The 19401-nt window shown below is 46.6% G+C and overlaps 1 protein-coding gene across 1 annotated transcript in view; it reads left to right on the top strand.

Annotated features, from left to right (window-relative positions):
* sdccag8 (SHH signaling and ciliogenesis regulator sdccag8) overlaps window positions 1-19401 on the top strand; it is a 65386-nt gene that overhangs the window by 2463 nt on the left and 43522 nt on the right. Inside the window, exons 3-13 of the mRNA XM_029685307.2 lie at window positions 606-691; window positions 1011-1124; window positions 1358-1483; window positions 1589-1693; window positions 1868-1932; window positions 2070-2261; window positions 2742-2880; window positions 4139-4291; window positions 4550-4684; window positions 14702-14818; window positions 15193-15335. Coding sequence (XP_029541167.1) covers window positions 606-691; window positions 1011-1124; window positions 1358-1483; window positions 1589-1693; window positions 1868-1932; window positions 2070-2261; window positions 2742-2880; window positions 4139-4291; window positions 4550-4684; window positions 14702-14818; window positions 15193-15335 — 1375 coding nt within the window. The remainder of the gene's footprint in view (window positions 1-605; window positions 692-1010; window positions 1125-1357; window positions 1484-1588; window positions 1694-1867; window positions 1933-2069; window positions 2262-2741; window positions 2881-4138; window positions 4292-4549; window positions 4685-14701; window positions 14819-15192; window positions 15336-19401) is intronic.

The raw sequence follows: 19401 nt of genomic DNA, 5'->3' as shown, positions 1-19401 counted from the left end.
CGTATTTTCTCTTTGTCATTATGGGTTATTGTGTGTGTAGATTTATTAGAAAAATATATATATTTAATCAATTTTAGAATAAGGCTGTAATGTAACAAAATGTGGAAAAAGTCAAGGGGTCTGAATACTTTCTGAATGCACTGTATATGATGCCTTTTTCTCCAACTTGAGAACAGGTCAGAGTTTTGTATAAGCTAACCTTTAATTCCCTGCAACACACACACACACACATTATTGTTAGTCATGTAAAATTGTAATGAAAAAATGTAGCAATGTACACTTGTTATGTAATAATGAAGCAACACAGATGTGTATGATGTAATGTTTTATTTCTGTTTGAACCCTAAGAATAGCTGCTGCCTTGGCAACAGCTAATGTGGATTCTAATAAGATACTAAGTGGAAACATAGTTATCACATATCTGGCGTACAATCAGCAGCTAAAGTTGGAAAACCCTGCCGTAGAGACACATCTTCATACATCAGCACTGATTTCCCAAAATAACATGCACACTTCATTATCATCCCCATGGATATTTTTTTGCAATCAGTTTTACCTCTGTATTTGCACTGCTACATATGCTAATGGGTTATTTTGCTTTTCAGTCAATCAGCTGCGATCACTCCTGCAAAAGCAGCAAAAAGAGACACGTTCACTCACTTCTCCTTCAAAGAGAAAATCTTCTCCAAAGGTACTATCCTCAAGACCGTGCATAAGGATCTATGTTAAGATTTAAGACAATTAACACAACACAGATGTCTAGATGTCCTTTCCCTTTATCAGCCTACTTAGTTCAGATCAACTCCACTTCATCAATTCCATCCTACGGTAATATGATCACCAAAAAAACTCTTGGAAATAACCATGTAGTTATTGAGTTCTGACACTGGTGGTGTGGCAGACTAGTTGTTTTTTTTGCACAATTTGTTTGGGTGCAACGCTTTTGTTGTCCGATTGTAAGTTTGTTGATGACTAACAGAGACCATCCTTCTTTAATCCATTTTATCAAGAGGTGTCAAGATGATGTGAGCTCTAGCATGCCTGCCGTTAAAGACCTGGTGCCCATTCTCCACAACCAGTCAGAGTACATCCAGCATCTGGAGGCTGAGGTCAAGTTCTGCAAGGTTTGTCTGTATGATGACTCCACAGAGTCTTGTTACCAATGACTCATTAAAGTTCTTATTCAATTTGTTCACCAATGGATATTCATTACATGGAATGAATTACAGTGGTAGATGTTCATCTTGCTGGACATTTGTAACCCGCCAAAATTCTACCAGCATCTACTGACCTAAGCACAACTGTGTGTATGTCTGTGTATCTGTTGTTTGTGACTGCTCGTTGATGTTGTTGGCAGGAGGAGCTTCTGGGGATGAAACAGAGGATAAGGGTGGTGGTGGTAGAGAATGAGAAACTACATGGAGAGATCAAGTCCAAACTGGTGGAAGACACCCTAAAAGACTACACTCTCTTAGATGGCACGGTAATGGGTTTTCACAATGATGGTTCTGGGTTAAAATTCCATTGTGGAGATAAGTGCAGACACGACAGAAGTTTCATCATTGTATTCTCTCCTATTCTCTCCTAGGTGAATTCCGAGCCGCCCAGAGAAGACAATCCTCAAAGAACAGCTTTCATACCAGCTCATATTGTCTTTCAACAAGCAGAAGAACACAAGTGGAAGAAAGAACTGGTAGGCGTGTATGACTATGGTCACCTAACCTTCCGTACTGAGTACAGCAGCTGACAGCATTTCTACGTGTAGATGCATTCTTTTATTACCCTAGCTTTGACATTTTTAAGTGACTAGAGAGTAATGTTGACAGCTAATCTCCTCTCCAACATCACATTATCAACTTGGCCTCAGGAGCAGCTCAAATCCCTCTATCTAGCCCAGACAGAGACACTGGAAGCTCAAGTAAGGTCACTGAAGTAAGTGAACTGTATAACTTTATAGATCAGCATTAATTCACAGAGATCTTGCATATGTGATTAATCAGGGTTGAATTTTTCATCCTCTTGCATCCTGTTTTTCCTGATATTCTGTTGTTTTGATGACCTCCATTCAGCAAGAACCTGGCCAGCAGTCAGAAGGAGTGTGAAGAAGTCAAAGGTCGTCTGAGACATAAGGAAGCAATGGCAGCGGCGGGCAGTGCCAAGCAGTGCGTAGGCGGCCTCTGTCTGAAGTGTGCCCAGAATGAGGCCGTGCTGGCAGAGACACACTCCAACATGCACATCCAGGCCATTGAGAGACTCACCAAGTCAGTGATCATGCATTTGTCGCCTTTTGTTCTGATATTTTGTCCTATATTGATTAGAGGAGTTGGGTTCCTACAAGGCCTCATCCCCCCACACCATACCAAGGGACATCTTTCCTTTCCAGTATGCCTAAGGCTTTGCCATTGATTACACTTTATTTATTCCCTTGTTCATTGGTTGGTCAGTGCCTCTGAGCTATGTCAAAGGAAGAATGTTCACATTGAGATGTCATCTCAATCAATCCAGTTGGCATATTCTGACACAAAGCAATCCATTTTCCATCCCCTTTAGCAAGGTTGTCAGTAATTCAGTCTCCATGTCAATCACAAATGACAAATCTGGCTTTGTTTGGGCATGGCATGTCTACAAGTGACTGTGAAAATTAGTATCCTTACACCAAAATGATTATTGATGAAAATAGCTTTTTATTTGCCCACATTGAAATGAGCATGTGTGTTTATCTGTGTGTGTGTGTCCCACAGAGAGCGTGATGAGCTGATGAGTGTGCTGTGCTCTTTGAGGGCCAGTCAGAGCGAGGCCCAGCAGAGAGAGTGGGCAGCCTACCAGCAGGTCAAACAGGCTGTAGAGATGGCTGAGGAGGCCAACCTGGAGAAGACCAGGGTGAATCAGACAACCACTCACTTGTGGAACATTATTGAGCAGCAGTGACATCTACTGGTCAGGCTGCTCAACTACACACTTTAATGGCTTGGAACCAGGCCCCCAGTGTCTGGAGCGTGAAGTCACAAGCTCTGCTGGTCGGCTACCTGCATATAGCAACATACTGGTGCCAAAAGCCCTGGTCTACCCTAGAAAGCCTATGTAAATGACAAATGATAACAAAATAGAATAGTTGATGGCCGTTTTAGATTCTAAAATGTGTTTATTATGATCAAGTTGGATCCCCATAGTGAATTATTTTAAAGTTGGCTACAAATCAAGATATTTAATGAAATAGTGATCCATTCTGACTACTACATTTGTCGTCACACAGGAGTACATGCTGAAACAGACCAATCACAGGCCAGCACGCTACGAGGAGGCGCCATAGACATTAAGGTTGACTCTTAGTCAGGATGAAAACGACTACATTGACGTGATCCTTTGCTAGTTATGGCCACTTCAAATACTTCCGGCTTCATGCACCATCTGGAGTTTTCCATAGGAATGGATGACATCAGCGTTATCGCTATACTGGTTTTAATGTTTTTGCTTGGACCCTTTTGTACGTGATTAGTCTCTCTAGACATCCGGGTTGCCTCCCACAATGTTCCGGCTTAACACGTCTGTACATAACAGAACATCAGTTTTGCATAGAGTAACTATGTCACATCATCTATCTCATCTGCTTGAATAAAATACAAAATAGTAGCTAGCAAGATAGAGATCAGAGGTTATTTTTAATTCCTGCATTTCACAAGAGCTACCTTCACTAAAATCACTTTCGTGCTGGATCGAATCCCTGAGCTGAGGATGTTGATTTAAGGCAGCACCTCTCTGATTTTGAGGGGTTGGGTTAATTGTGGAAGACTAGGTATCCCCTTTACCCTGTGTGTATGATTAGAATCGCAACGTTCTGGCATGTCTGCCTTTTTTTCTCTTATCAGACTGACCAAGAGAGTCTGTCATATCTAGCAGACTCTAGTCACTGCTGTTGCCTAGGGTCGGCTTTTCGAGACTAGTACAGTACCTTATTAGAACAGTGAATCTGAAAGGTTTATATGATGTTGTGCATGTTTTCAAGATATAGAAGTGGTAAACATAAGAAAGATATTTTTTTCTGAGACACTTGAAATATATATTTTTCTGTATTCTCCTCCCTCTGACACTTGTGTGTACCCGCCCGTGTCTGTGTGTACTAGTTTTGTTCTTCCTACAGGCGGTGGTGCAGTGCGAGGCATTTGCCAGGGAGCTGGCCAGACAGAGAGAGAGGCTGGAGACTGAGATGGCTGCAGAGCAGGAGAAAATCTCTGAGGCCAGAGAGGTGGTACGCAACGAGGCCCTCAAGCAGAAGGAGACACTGGCCCAAACGGTCTGTCCTTCAGCCTTTGAAACTTTCATTAAAGCTCAAATTGAGATATGTTCAACTTTTTCTATTTATCCTAGTCACTAATTAAATGTTTTATTAAGGTAATACAATAGCAGCAAGCATAAAATATATTGAAGATGTTTCTCATACTTGCCACCATCTAGTGGAATAACTACACAATTACACCCATGCAAAACGTATGGAGCGTTCTTCCACACAGTAGGATTTCAGTTTGATCAATTTCTTTGTCTCCACTCCCAGGTGGCCAGCCTATCCCAGAGGGTAGCAGAGCTGGAGGGTCAACTGGCCAGGGAGGAAAGAGAGAGGGGCTCCCTGAGCACCCAGCTGGATGAGACCCTACGCAAACTCACATCACAGGAGCAGGACACCAGCAAGGTACTGGAGCCACCTTACTACTGTACAACACCTAGAGAGGTTCCAGGTTTGAGCCTGTTGGTATAGTGTCTAAGGTGTTGAACTGGCAGTTACAGACACAGTACACACTACTGCAGTCCATAGAGGAGAAGGATTTCAGTGACATCTTTTTAATGCATTTTAAAGCCACTGGGTGGCACCAAAGCCTTGTCTATATCAGCATTTTATTTGTAAGCTTCAAGATCTACCCATTCCAGTTCTAAGAGGCAGTTAGGTCATTCCACTTCAAAAGCACAAAAAATAGGATTTCAACACCCACCATCTCCCCCCCCCCCACACACACTCCATGTCAACAACGAGTATATAGTTTTTCAGTTTTTCTGTGTTTGTCAACTATGGAGCTGCGTCTCTTGAGTATTGTTTCTTCTTCCTATGTCATGTGTTCCCAGTGAACTTGAGGATGTTTTTTTCCCCCTGTTCGGAGAAATTTGTCATTGAAGTTAGGTTTATATCCCATCCTACATCCTGATATTACAAGATTCTGACCACTAGATGGTGCTGTTTCTGCTATTTGGTGATACAAAAAAAGAATCTTCACTCAATGTTAAAGGGATAATTCGCTGTTTTTACCCTGTAAGCAGTCTATTGACAAGATATGACAGCAACCCATGCATTGGTTTTGTTGGCCACTGTTTCACGTGCAACATTTTTAGTATTTGTGGCAGAAATCCAATGCAAGTCAATGGTACCTATGTTAGCATTATCATGCTTCATGTTAAAATGATCAAAATTAGTTTTGTACTTATAGATTTTAATATAGGTATTATTGACTTGCATTGGATTTGTGGCACAAATGCTAAAAAGTTAGCATTTGAAACAGTGGCCAGGTAAACAAAATCAAAGCATGGGTTTCTGTCATACCTGGTCCATAGACTGTTTACAGGGTAAGGAACCCAATGTCATTTTGTAATTTTGTATTTTTTTTTGTATCACCTAATAGCAGGAACAGTACCATCTAGTGGTCAGAATCTGGTAATATCAGGATGTAGGATGGGACATAAACCTAATCTATATTTCGAAAATTTGTTTAAAAAAAATGTTTTTCTACAGGACTTCACAAAAACAAAATGGCCACTATACAAAACATATTTTAAGGTGATCAACATACAGTATGTTTTTCAAAATTCTGTCAAATATTTCTAGTTTCTGTTTAACTTTATAATATACCAAATTTAACAGGATGTATGTATCTAGATAGATAGTTGTTGTTGAGGGTAAATATGAGACTTTCCATTTGATGGCTATATATGTTTTTGCAGCAATTTAAACCTACATTGCAAAATTTCTCTCATCACCAATATTTACATTTCCCAACAGACATAATCATGGAGATGGAAGGATATACTACATTCCTGGACTGAATGAAATGATAGCGCATACATTATCCCAAAATGGTGTCAGTTTATCATAAGACCACAGCATATGTAATATGGTTCCTTTGTGCTTGTTGCTTCTCCAACAGAGATGTGACATTTCTGGGTGCAGTACATGCATTTTGGCAGGAGTGTATTAAGGCTTATGAATGATCTTAAATTGCAGTAGTTTATCTCTGAGGTTTTAAGAGCAGGTTTGAACATTTTCACATATCTGTGACCAGTGATTCTCCTCAAATTCTTCCTTTGGATCTGTTTGTCATTTTTTCTTTATAGGTTCTGAACCATCAGGTAGTGTTTCAATCAACCTTTTATATAACTTGGCAATCAACTTCTTTGGCATAGAAACGTCTTTCAGTATTTTTTCTATGCTTATTCTGTTGATGCGATTGAATAAGGTTTCTGAGTTTTAGGAAATTAAAGAAATGGGCCTTGGAAAATCCAAATCTTTCCTGTAATTGATTCAATGACAGTAGAGATCATCATAGTACACATGTTAAAAATTCACAATGCCACTTTGGAGTCAGGACTTAAAGGTGTTGTCATGAAGCGCTGGAGGTAAGGTGGGGTTATTCCAAACAGGGGTGTCTGGTGATATAGGTTCTTTCCACATAGGGCTGTGGCGGTCTTGAAAATGGTCAGTCGTTATTGTCAAGCAAATAACTTTCGGCCTTACGGTAATTGACCGTTTAATTAACATAAACACATTTAGCATCTCCTGGCTTCCACACATAGCCTACAAGCCATTTTAAAAGTCTAATTCATCCATGTAATATAGCCGACACCTTCACAATAAATCCATTATTTATTTTAGACCGGTCTAAAGAAGCATGATATGAAGAAAATGTAGTCTATTTCAGAAGAACAGAATCACAAACTCTGAGTTGTCCTTATGTGGCTATGCCAAATGGCTGTGGGCGACACTAGTTAATTTGGCAGACAAAATTAGCTTATAATTCCGTGGCATTATTTTATAGAATGAAGGATACAATTGAACAAAGCTGAATGAAATATGAATACTTTCTCCAAACAATTTGAGGGAGTATGCACATGCTGCTTTTCTGTGTTGAGCGATTTAACAAAGAAATAGGTCTCCTATAGGCTTAATTTAGAGGTATTAATGGAACTTTAGTAGTTCTACAAACGTTGGGCTATATGTTTTGATTTTTAATACATGATGAGACTAATGATGATTTAAAAATGTCTCTTGAAAGGCATGATCTCTGCTTTGTTTTTTGCGCAGGCTGTACACAATCCAACAGTCTCTCATTGACAATTTGACAAGCACTTGATAATGCCTCAAATTTCAGGGCGGCATCCCCTTTGTGGCCGTAATGCACCCTAAAAATCCCTTTTGCAGCCTTGAGTGCTGCGGTGTGCCCTTCTCCCTGAGTGTGCTGCGGTGTGCCCTTCTCCCTGAGTGTGCTGCGGTGTGCCCTTCTCCCTGAGTGTGCTGCGGTGTGCCCTTCTCCCTGAGTGTGCTGCGGTGTGCCCTTCTCCCTGAGTGTGCTGCGGTGTGCCCTTCTCCCTGAGTGTGCTGCGGTGTGCCCTTCTCCCTGAGTGTGCTGCGGTGTGCCCTTCTCCCTGAGTGTGCTGCGGTGTGCCCTTCTCCCTGAGTGTGCTGCGGTGTGCCCTTCTCCCTGAGTGTGCTGCGGTGTGCCCTTCTCCTGAGTGTGCTGCGGTGTGCCCTTCTCCCTGAGTGTGCTGCGGTGTGCCCTTCTCCTGAGTGTGCTGCGGTGTGCCCTTCTCCCTGAGTGTGCTGCGGTGTGCCCTTCTCCCTGAGTGTGCTGCGGTGTGCCCTTCTCCCTGAGTGTGCTGCGGTGTGCCCTTCTCCCTGAGTGTGCTGCGGTGTGCCCTTCTCCCTGAGTGTGCTGCGGTGTGCCCTTCTCCCTGAGTGTGCTGCGGTGTGCCCTTCTCCCTGAGTGTGCTGCGGTGTGCCCTTCTCCCTGAGTGTGCTGCGGTGTGCCCTTCTCCCTGAGTGTGCTGCGGTGTGCCCTTCTCCCTGAGTGTGCTGCGGTGTGCCCTTCTCCCTGAGTGTGCTGCGGTGTGCCCTTCTCCCTGAGTGTGCTGCGGTGTGCCCTTCTCCCTGAGTGTGCTGCGGTGTGCCCTTCTCCCTGAGTGTGCTGCGGTGTGCCCTTCTCCCTGAGTGTGCTGCGGTGTGCCCTTCTCCCTGAGTGTGCTGCGGTGTGCCCTTCTCCCTGAGTGTGCTGCGGTGTGCCCTTCTCCCTGAGTGTGCTGCGGTGTGCCCTTCTCCCTGAGTGTGCTGCGGTGTGCCCTTCTCCCTGAGTGTGCTGCGGTGTGCCCTTCTCCCTGAGTGTGCTGCGGTGTGCCCTTCTCCCTGAGTGTGCTGCGGTGTGCCCTTCTCCCTGAGTGTGCTGCGGTGTGCCCTTCTCCCTGAGTGTGCTGCGGTGTGCCCTTCTCCCTGAGTGTGCTGCGGTGTGCCCTTCTCCTGAGTGTGCTGCGGTGTGCCCTTCTCCCTGAGTGTGCTGCGGTGTGCCCTTCTCCCTGAGTGTGCTGCGGTGTGCCCTTCTCCCTGAGTGTGCTGCGGTGTGCCCTTCTCCCTGAGTGTGCTGCGGTGTGCCCTTCTCCCTGAGTGTGCTGCGGTGTGCCCTTCTCCCTGAGTGTGCTGCGGTGTGCCCTTCTCCCTGAGTGTGCTGCGGTGTGCCCTTCTCCCTGAGTGTGCTGCGGTGTGCCCTTCTCCCTGAGTGTGCTGCGGTGTGCCCTTCTCCCTGAGTGTGCTGCGGTGTGCCCTTCTCCCTGAGTGTGCTGCGGTGTGCCCTTCTCCCTGAGTGTGCTGCGGTGTGTGCCCTTCTCCCTGAGTGTGCTGCGGTGTGTGCCCTTCTCCCTGAGTGTGCTGCGGTGTGTGCCCTTCTCCCTGAGTGTGCTGCGGTGTGCCCTTCTCCCTGAGTGTGCTGCGGTGTGTGCCCTTCTCCCTGAGTGTGCTGCGGTGTGTGCCCTTCTCCCTGAGTGTGCTGCGGTGTGTGCCCTTCTCCCTGAGTGTGCTGCGGTGTGTGCCCTTCTCCCTGAGTGTGCTGCGGTAAGTGCCCTTCTCCCTGAGTGTGCTGCGGTAAGTGCCCTTCTCCCTGAGTGTGCTGCGGTAAGTGCCCTTCTCCCTGAGTGTGCTGCGGTAAGTGCCCTTCTCCCTGAGTGTGCTGCGGTAAGTGCCCTTCTCCCTGAGTGTGCTGCGGTAAGTGCCCTTCTCCCTGAGTGTGCTGCGGTAAGTGCCCTTCTCCCTGAGTGTGCTGCGGTAAGTGCCCTTCTCCCTGAGTGTGCTGCGGTAAGTGCCCTTCTCCCTGAGTGTGCTGCGGTAAGTGCCCTTCTCCCTGAGTGTGCTGCGGTAAGTGCCCTTCTCCCTGAGTGTGCTGGTTCTCCATCATGTTTTATTGTGTCTTTCTCACAGGCATCAATTGAAGACAGACACTTTGGGGATGCAACTGTGTCCTTCCTTATCCAATTCCGAGTTGCATATTGAAGATATTGGAAAAACTGTCCACATTTTTACTTTTTGTAAGCTAACAAGATGAGTAGGCCTAACGAACAGCAAAAGCACTAGCCTATGTCCATCTACTATCCCCCATAGTAAAAAAAAAAGTCGACCTATTCTGTGCGAGAAATAAATATTCCATTCTGGGACAGTTGTGGGGATAAGATAGATCCCAAATTAATACAACCACTAGCAACAAAACAACTTTTTTATGCAATGTGGCTGACGCAACAGATCAGAAGGTTTATGTTGTTAAACTATTAGTCTATTTCTTCACATTATAAGGGCAGCAGTGAGCACACGGCAGTATGTAGCGGAAAACACTTATCAAAAGATACCGCAAATGTGATTATGCATGTAATGCTTTTATTATAGTGGTACATTATAATACTCACATGCCTCTTAGGCTCTCACATGCCAGTTAGGCTCTATACACCTTGTAAAGTGGAATAATGTGCTTAATTTTAAGAAGTTATCTGGCCACTTTAGTTGTGATACAAACCTTATTAAAACATATAGGCCTATGGGCTAGGCTACATGACTATGATTTAGAAAAAGTTTTAAAAATATATATTTTTTTAAAGGCATTGTTTCTTACGCTGGACATAATTCACAAGCAATAGGCTAATATTGTCACCCATCAGACTATTCTTGATTTAATCTTTCCTTTATATATACTAAATAATATATGTGTGACATTTGTTTTAATTTAGAATGGACCATTATCATGCACCTGTATCGAAATGGGGAAGCGGGAAAAAATACATGTCATCTATGCACTTAAATAGTGAATGGAGGATGCTATTCCCCGTGGTTTATTTTCATGCCAGCCAGGTAGGCTATACTCCTGTTGTAAAGAGAAGCAATGTGCTTAATATTAGGAAAGTTGAGAAATAAATATAGTATGTCTAGCCTACAGAAAGCTTTTTATTTTTATCACTTTTTATCACTCTGTTTTCTCCCGCAATTGCATAGCCTATAGAAATGTTGAGCAACATGAGCTCATGAAGTGTTTGATTAGATTTTCAAATACATTTGCGTTGGTATCAGACTGATTAGAGGGACTATTGAGTGCAGGTTTGGTAGGCTACTAATGACCAGCAGTAGCATCAGAGCTTGGAGAAGCCTAATTACACTGACTAAACAGTCATGTGGAATTTGACTGCCTTCATGACTCGTGACCGCCAGGGTGGCGGTAATATGTCACCGCAACAGCCCCATTTCTACCTCGTGAATTTATGTACATTTTCCCAAACACGAATGGGATTGAGAATCATTGGATTGTCAGATTTTTTTCTTCCATGCCTTGGACCTGAAGTAGTGAATATATATTTTAGATCATAAGGTATTATATTTTAGGCTTCAATACACCTCCATGCACAAGGATAGTTTTCTGTCCATTGTTTAAGTGAGCACAGTTGTGCAGCCCAATAATACATCTTCATATGAGGTACTCTAGCTTTATGGTTTAAGTAGAGAACAGTCCATTTGACTCTTAAGGGCTTTCCATTCCAAATAAAGTTGGAAGAGCAGACCATTTATTTTATTTAAACAGTTGGATGGAATTGAAAATGGCCTGGAATAAATACATCAACCTAATATATTAATTTTGATTATGTTGACCCTACCTAAGATAGAGAACTCTCCCTATTTCTGTCTGAACATCAAATTCAATCCTATCTATGAAAGGAGAGTCATTTTATTTTATATGCCTCCAGATTGCATGGTATTAATAGACCCAGGTATTTCATGTCTTTGTCCATTTCCACTGAAATCTACTTTATAAGCTTGATTTGTCATGATTACAAATGGGAATTATTTCAGTTTTCTCCCAATTCACTTTGAATCCTGATACAGCACCATGTGTCAAACATTAGTCAAATAAATGACAGAGACTGTTCTGTTTCAGATAAAGTAAAATGTCATTTGTATACATTGATGAAACAGTGGCCTATAAAACCAAACCATGGGCTGCAGTCATCTTGTCAATAGGCTGCTTACAGGGTAAGGAACCCAATGTCATTTGGGTGAACTAGAGAACTGATACTGTACACTGGTTGGTGTGGGGGTCTGTAGGTGGCTTTTGGGTGAACTAGAGAACTGATACTGTACACTGGTTGGTGTGGGGGTCTGTAGGTGGCTTTTGGGTGAACTAGAGAACTGATACTGTACACTGGTTGGTGTGGGGGGTCTGTAGGTGGCTTTTGGGTGAACTAGAGAACTGATACTGTACACTGGTTGGTGTGGGGGTCTGTAGGTGACTTTTGGGTGAACTAGAGAACTGATACTGTACACTGGTTGGTGTGGGGGTCTGTAGGTGGCTTTTGGGTGAACTAGAGAACTGATACTGTACACTGGTTGGTGTGGGGGTCTGTAGGTGGCTTTTGGGTGAACTAGAGAACTGATACTGTACACTGGTTGGTGTGGGGGTCTGTAGGTGGCTTTTGGGTGAACTAGAGAACTGATACTGTACACTGGTTGGTGTGGGGTCTGTAGGTGGCTTTTGGGTGAACTAGAGAACTGATACTGTACACTGGTTGGTGTGGGGTCTGTAGGTGACTTTTGGGTGAACTAGAGAACTGATACTGTACACTGGTTGGTGTGGGGGTCTGTAGGTGGCTTTTGGGTGAACTAGAGAACTGATACTGTACACTGGTTGGTGTGGGGGTCTGTAGGTGGCTTTTGGGTGAACTAGAGAACTGATACTGTACACTGGTTGGTGTGGGGGGTCTGTAGGTGGCTTTTGGGTGAACTAGAGAACTGATACTGTACACTGGTTGGTGTGGGGCTCTGTAGGTGGCTTTTGGGTGGACTAGAGAACTGATACTGTACACTGGTTGGTGTGGGGGTCTGTAGGTGGCTTTTGGGTGAACTAGAGAACTGATACTGTACACTGGTTGGTGTGGGGGTCTGTAGGTGGCTTTTGGGTGAACTAGAGAACTGATACTGTACACTGGTTGGTGTGGGGGGTCTGTAGGTGGCTTTTGGGTGAACTAGAGAACTGATACTGTACACTGGTTGGTGTGGGGCTCTGTAGGTGGCTTTTGGGTGAACTAGAGAACTGATACTGTACACTGGTTGGTGTGGGGGTCTGTAGGTGGCTTTTGGGTGAACTAGAGAACTGATACTGCACACTGGTTGGTGTGGGGTCTGTAGGTGGCTTTTGGGTGAACTAGAGAACTGATACTGTACACTGGTTGGTGTGGGGGTCTGTAGGTGGCTTTTGGGTGAACTAGAGAACTGATACTGTACACTGGTTGGTGGGGGTCTGTAGGTGGCTTTTGGGTGAACTAGAGAACTGATACTGTACACTGGTTGGTGTGGGGGTCTGTAGGTGGCTTTTGGGTGAACTAGAGAACTGATACTGTACACTGGTTGGTGTGGGGGTCTGTAGGTGGCTTTTGGGTGAACTAGAGAACTGATACTGTACACTGGTTGGTGTGGGGGTCTGTAGGTGGCTTTTGGGTGAACTAGAGAACTGATACTGTACACTGGTTGGTGTGGGGCTCTGTAGGTGGCTTTTGGGTGGACTAGAGAACTGATACTGTACACTGGTTGGTGTGGGGGTCTGTAGGTGGCTTTTGGGTGAACTAGAGAACTGATACTGTACACTGGTTGGTGTGGGGGTCTGTAGGTGGCTTTTGGGTGAACTAGAGAACTGATACTGTACACTGGTTGGTGTGGGGGGTCTGTAGGTGGCTTTTGGGTGAACTAGAGAACTGATACTGTACACTGGTTGGTGTGGGGCTCTGTAGGTGGCTTTTGGGTGAACTAGAGAACTGATACTGTACACTGGTTGGTGTGGGGGTCTGTAGGTGGCTTTTGGGTGAACTAGAGAACTGATACTGCACACTGGTTGGTGTGGGGGTCTGTAGGTGGCTTTTGGGTGAACTAGAGAACTGATACTGTACACTGGTTGGTGTGGGGGTCTGTAGGTGGCTTTTGGGTGAACTAGAGAACTGATACTGTACACTGGTTGGTGTGGGGGGTCTGTAGGTGGCTTTTGGGTGAACTAGAGAACTGATACTGTACACTGGTTGGTGTGGGGCTCTGTAGGTGGCTTTTGGGTGGACTAGAGAACTGATACTGTACACTGGTTGGTGTGGGGGTCTGTAGGTGGCTTTTGGGTGAACTAGAGAACTGATACTGTACACTGGTTGGTGTTGGGGGTCTGTAGGTGGCTTTTGGGTGAACTAGAGAACTGATACTGTACACTGGTTGGTGTGGGGGGTCTGTAGGTGGCTTTTGGGTGAACTAGAGAACTGATACTGTACACTGGTTGGTGTGGGGCTCTGTAGGTGGCTTTTGGGTGAACTAGAGAACTGATACTGTACACTGGTTGGTGTGGGGGTCTGTAGGTGGCTTTTGGGTGAACTAGAGAACTGATACTGCACACTGGTTGGTGTGGGGGTCTGTAGGTGGCTTTTGGGTGAACTAGAGAACTGATACTGTACACTGGTTGGTGTGGGGGTCTGTAGGTGGCTTTTGGGTGAACTAGAGAACTGATACTGTACACTGGTTGGTGTGGGGGGTCTGTAGGTGGCTTTTGGGTGAACTAGAGAACTGATACTGTACACTGGTTGGTGTGGGGGGTCTGTAGGTGGCTTTTGACAGTTTCTTTGGATTCATCACCTCTTACTGATTGTTATAAAAAGTTTGGTCCAAAATGGATAATATTATATGAATATTATAAATTATAATGGCCAATTTGGGTGTAATCAATTAGCTTAATTTTTCAGAGATCAAATTACATTTAAAAAAAATATTGTTACAGGAATGCTAATATCTGTTTCTAACTACCGAAACAATTTCTGAACAAACTGAGATGGCGGGTGTCATGGCTTGCAGTTGAGTGCATTTAGGGGTATGTCATTACAACCAATCATTAGCTACTGATTCTGAATGAAGATTGTGCATTGAGCTTTATTTACATCTTAATTCTGTTTATTATTACTGACCAACAAAATTTAGTACTATATGTCAAATTCCTGTATATGCAAATGTATTTGGTAAGGTTATTCTGATTCTAATGAAAGGGCTATAGTAGAACACAACTAGAAGCAGACACAATGTCAATTTCTACTGTGACCCCTTATCCTGTCCTGTCTCCTGTGTGTCCAGGTGTGTGGGGAGCTGCGTTACCGCCTCAGCCAGGTTCAGCTGAAGAGAGAGGAGGCAGAGAGGGAGCTCCGAGACTGCAGCTCCAAGACAACACGACAGCTTCAGATGACTGAACAGGTGAGGAGGCCGGGCATGGCAGGGATAGTGAAAAAAGCCACAATCTTTTTATTGACTGTGCTGGTGTCACTTTTTATGCAGGAACGTTTTAGAAAATGTACTTTTCTCAGGTATTTGTGTAAAAGATGGGCAGCCCCTCTCAAGCAACTCTGAGTCTCAGTATGTCTGTTCTTTTATGAGATTGATTTATTATTCATCCATATTTGTCATGTTGAAAACATGGGAATATTATTCATTTTTTCAGGTTGGAGAACGTAGCATATTTGAGGTTGCATGGTGTTGCCTCTATTATTTACAGGCAAATATTATAGCGAAAAAGGACGCGGGTGATGTATTGCATATAACTCCCTCCGTCTCTCTCTCGCTGGGGGCAGGAAGTGGAGAAGCTGGGTGTGGAGCTGAGCGTCTGCCGGCAGCGTTTGGACCAGGCCCAGAGGGACGCGGGCCGACTGCAGGCGGAGGCTCTGAGCCTGACGGAGCGGCTGGGCCGAGCTGAGCACCAACTGCACCTCACCAGGTAACCCCTAATCCTATTATACATGCCACAACACCACCGTGCCCGCGCCACACTGCCCTGTTCTGTTCCGCTGCCGCCCGCCACTGCGCCAGTGCTCAGCCCCTCAGCGCCCAGCCCGGGCACCAGTCTGCGCCAGCTCCACAGTCAGGAAGCACCGTACCTTATATTAAACTCACTCAGACCGGCTGCTGTCTCCTCTCATACAGACCTCCGTTTCTCCTTATGTGCCAGGGGACAGGGGCTTGGGGTAGGGACCGAGACAGGGGACAGGGATAGCCGTATGGACGGAGGTAGGGACAGGGATAGCGGTATGGACAGAGGTAGGGATGGAGACTGGGGACAGGGATAGCATTATGGACAGAGGTAGGGACAGACTGGGGACAGGGATAGCAGTATGGACAGAGGTAGGGACAGACGGGGGACAGGGATAGCAGTATGGACAAAAACGGGGACAGGGATAGCATTATGGACAGAGGTAGGGACAGGAATAGCATTATGGACAGAGGTAGGGACAGGGATAGCATTATGGACAGAGGTAGGGACAGACGGGGGACAGGGATAGCAGTATGGACAGAGGTAGAGACGGGGGACAGGGATAGCAGTAGGGACAGAGACGGGGGACAGGGATAGCAGTAGGGACAGAGACTGGGGACAGGGATAGCAGTAGGGACAGAGACGGGGGGACAGGGATAGTAGTATGGACAGAGACGGGGGACAGGGATAGCAGTATGGACGGGGACAGGGATAGCAGTATGGACAGAGGTAGGGACGGCGACAGGGATAGCAGTATGGACAGAGGTAGGGACAGGGATAGCAGTAAGGACAAAGACGGGGGACAGGGATAGCAGCAGGGACAGAGACTGGGGACAGGGATAGCAGTATGGACAGAGACGGGGACAGGGATAGCAGTTTGGACAGAGGTGGGGACAGGGATAGCAGTAAGGACAGACGGGGGACAGGGATAGCAGTATGGACAGAGACGGGGGACAGGGATAGCAGTATGGACAGACTGGGGACAGGAATAGCAGTATGGACAGAGACTGGGGACAGGGATAGCAGTATGGACAGAGACGGGGGACAGGGATAGCAGTATGGACAGAGACGGGGGACAGGGATAGCAGTATGGACAGAGACTGGGGACAGGGATAGCAGTATGGACAGAGACGGGGGACAGGGATAGCAGTATGGACAGAGACTGGGGACAGGGATAGCAGTATGGACAGAGACTGGGGACAGGGATAGCAGTATGGACAGAGACGGGGGACAGGGATAGCAGTATGGACAGAGACGGGGGACAGGGATAGCAGTATGGACAGAGACTGGGGACAGGGATAGCAGTAGGGACGGGGACAGGGATAGCAGTATGGACAGAGACGGGGACAGGGATAGCAGTAGGGACAGAGACGGGGGACAGGGATAGCAGTATGGCCAGAGACGGGGGACAGGGATAGCAGTATGGACAGCGGTAGGGACGGGGATAGCAGTATGGACAGAGGTAGGGACGGGGACGGGGATAGCAGTATGGACAGAGGTAGGGACAGGGATAGCAGTAGGGACAAAGACGGGGGACGGGGATAGCAGCAGGGACAGACGGGGGACAGGGATAACAGCAGGGACAGAGACTGGGGACAGGGATAGCAGCAGGGACAGAGATGGGGGACAGGGATAGCAGCAGGGACAGAGACGGGGGACAGGGATAGCAGCAGGGACAGACTGGGGACAGGGATAACCGCAGGGACAGAGATGGGGGACAGGGATAGCAGCAGGGACAGAGACTGGGGACAGGGATAGCAGCAGGGACAGAGACTGGGGACAGGGATAGCAGCAGGGACAGAGATGGGGGACAGGGATAACAGCAGGGACAGAGATGGGGGACAGGGATAGCAGCAGGGACAGAGATGGGGGACAGGGATAGCAGCAGGGACAGAGACTGGGGACAGGGATAGCAGCAGGGACAGAGACTGGGGACAGGGATAGCAGCAGGGACAGGGATAGCAGTATGGACAGAGACTGGGACAGGGATAGCAGTATGGACAGGGATAGCAGTATGGACAGAGGTAGGGACAGGGACAGGGATAGCAGTAAGGACAGAGACGGGGACAGGGATAGCAGTAGGGACAGAGGTAGGGACAGGGATAGGAATAGCAGTAGGGACAGAGGTAGGGACGGGGACAGACATAGCAGTAGGGACAGAGACTGGGGACAGGGATAGGAATAGGGACAGAGGTAGGGACGGGGACAGGGATAGCAGTAGGGACAGAGGTAGGGACGGGGACAGGGATAGCAGTAGGGACAGAGGTAGGGACGGGGACAGGGATAGCAGTAGGGACAGAGGTAGGGACAGGGATAGGAATAGCAGTAGGGACAGAGACGGGGGACAGGGATAGCAGTAGGGACAGAGGTAGGGACAGGGATAGGAATAGCAGTAGGGACAGAGACTGGGGACAGGGATAGCAGTATGGACAGAGGTAGGGACGGGGACAGAGATAGCAGTATGGACAGAGACTGGGGACAGGGATAGCAGTAGGGACAGAGGTAGGGACGGGGACAGAGATAGCAGTAGGGACAGAGACTGGGGACAGGGATAGCAGTAGGGACAGAGGTAGGGACGGGGACAGAGATAGCAGTAGGGATAGGGATAGCAGTATGGACAGAGACTGGGGACAGGGATAGCAGTAGGGACAGAGGTAGGGACGGGGACAGAGATAGCAGTAGGGACGGGGACAGAGATAGCAGTAGGGACGGGGACAGAGATGGCAGTAGGGACAGGGATAGGGACGGGGACAGAGATAGCAGTAGGGACAGGGATAGGGACGGGGACAGAGATAGCAGTAGGGACAGGGATAGGGACGGGGACAGAGATAGCAGTATGGAAGGGATATGCTTCATTCATAATGTGTAGCAATCTATCGATGATGTTGATAAAAATAAACCTGTTTCAATAGCAACTGATGTTTGTCTTACATTGACAATGACACACACAGTGTCTAGATGTTTTACCAGCTCATAAAAGGAATCAGGCTGTAGCTACAGTATGTTCTTGTTCTTTCTATTTCTGCATTTCAAAAACTATAAGCCAATTTACAAGTTAATACAAAAATGTGTTAAAAATATTTTGGAATATTCTAGCAGCTGCTGTCATCGTGACATCTAGTTTTTTAAATGCAACTTGCCTTGGACCACCATAAATTATTTTTGGCACATTTGCTCATCGTTCCAGCTCCACCTACATACAGTATGCTACATTCCATCCTCTTTACAATAGACTAGAAGATTTACAAGTCTTTTCGTTAGCTCAAAATGGCGTGTAGCAGTGGATAGCAGCAGCCGACAGTTTCTGCTTCCTTTGTTTCTCCTCCGTGTGGCACTGGGTCGGCTGGCGGTCAGCGGCAGATTGGCCCTGCTGGCACCTGCCTGTGCCCTGTGCCCGTCCGCCCAGCACACGGCGGGTAGGATCAGCGCCTCTCTCTTCTTCCGATGGCCTGCCAGCCGCTCAGTTCAGTCTCCTCCTCCCGCCACCTCCTCACCCCCGGCCGAGGTGTTAGATCAGAGCCAGGCACAGATGTGCCCCGCTGCCATGCAGAGGAGAGACAGAGTGGTACAGAGTGAACCGTGGTCTCATCCCCTGTCCGACGCTGTGGAGCTCTGATCTGTCTTTAAGTGGGCTTGTTTAATCCAGACAGCTGTGGAGATGGACGTGATGCTCCACCATGTGTGTCTTTCTGACTACTGTACTGTGGTGCACTGAGACCTCTGGTGCTTTCCTCTGTCATACAGCAAGCTTCTGTGATCTAGCGAGAAGTACGTTAAAACTGTGCTCCATCTATCAGAGTTTCCTGTTAGCTCCTTCCTTCTGTTGTAAAAGCTGAGATGACCTGAACAAGAAGGATGGTTGGTATTCTCCAGTCTGGCCTTACTGTGGCTCACTAGTCTGCTCAAGGAGAGGCCTAAACACAGAACACAGAAGGCAACGAAAGCCTCCATTCTACTCTTCTTATGAGGAAGAACAACATTCAACATTGTTGCTTTTCATTGAACTGGCCCTTTAAGTGAGCCAGTGACCAGT

The sequence above is a fragment of the Oncorhynchus nerka genome, linkage group LG16 (genome assembly GCF_034236695.1).
Source record: "Oncorhynchus nerka isolate Pitt River linkage group LG16, Oner_Uvic_2.0, whole genome shotgun sequence".
Lineage (NCBI taxonomy): Eukaryota > Metazoa > Chordata > Actinopteri > Salmoniformes > Salmonidae > Oncorhynchus > Oncorhynchus nerka.
Note: the sequence above shows the minus strand (reverse complement) of the source record. Positions and strands in the feature narration are given on the sequence as shown.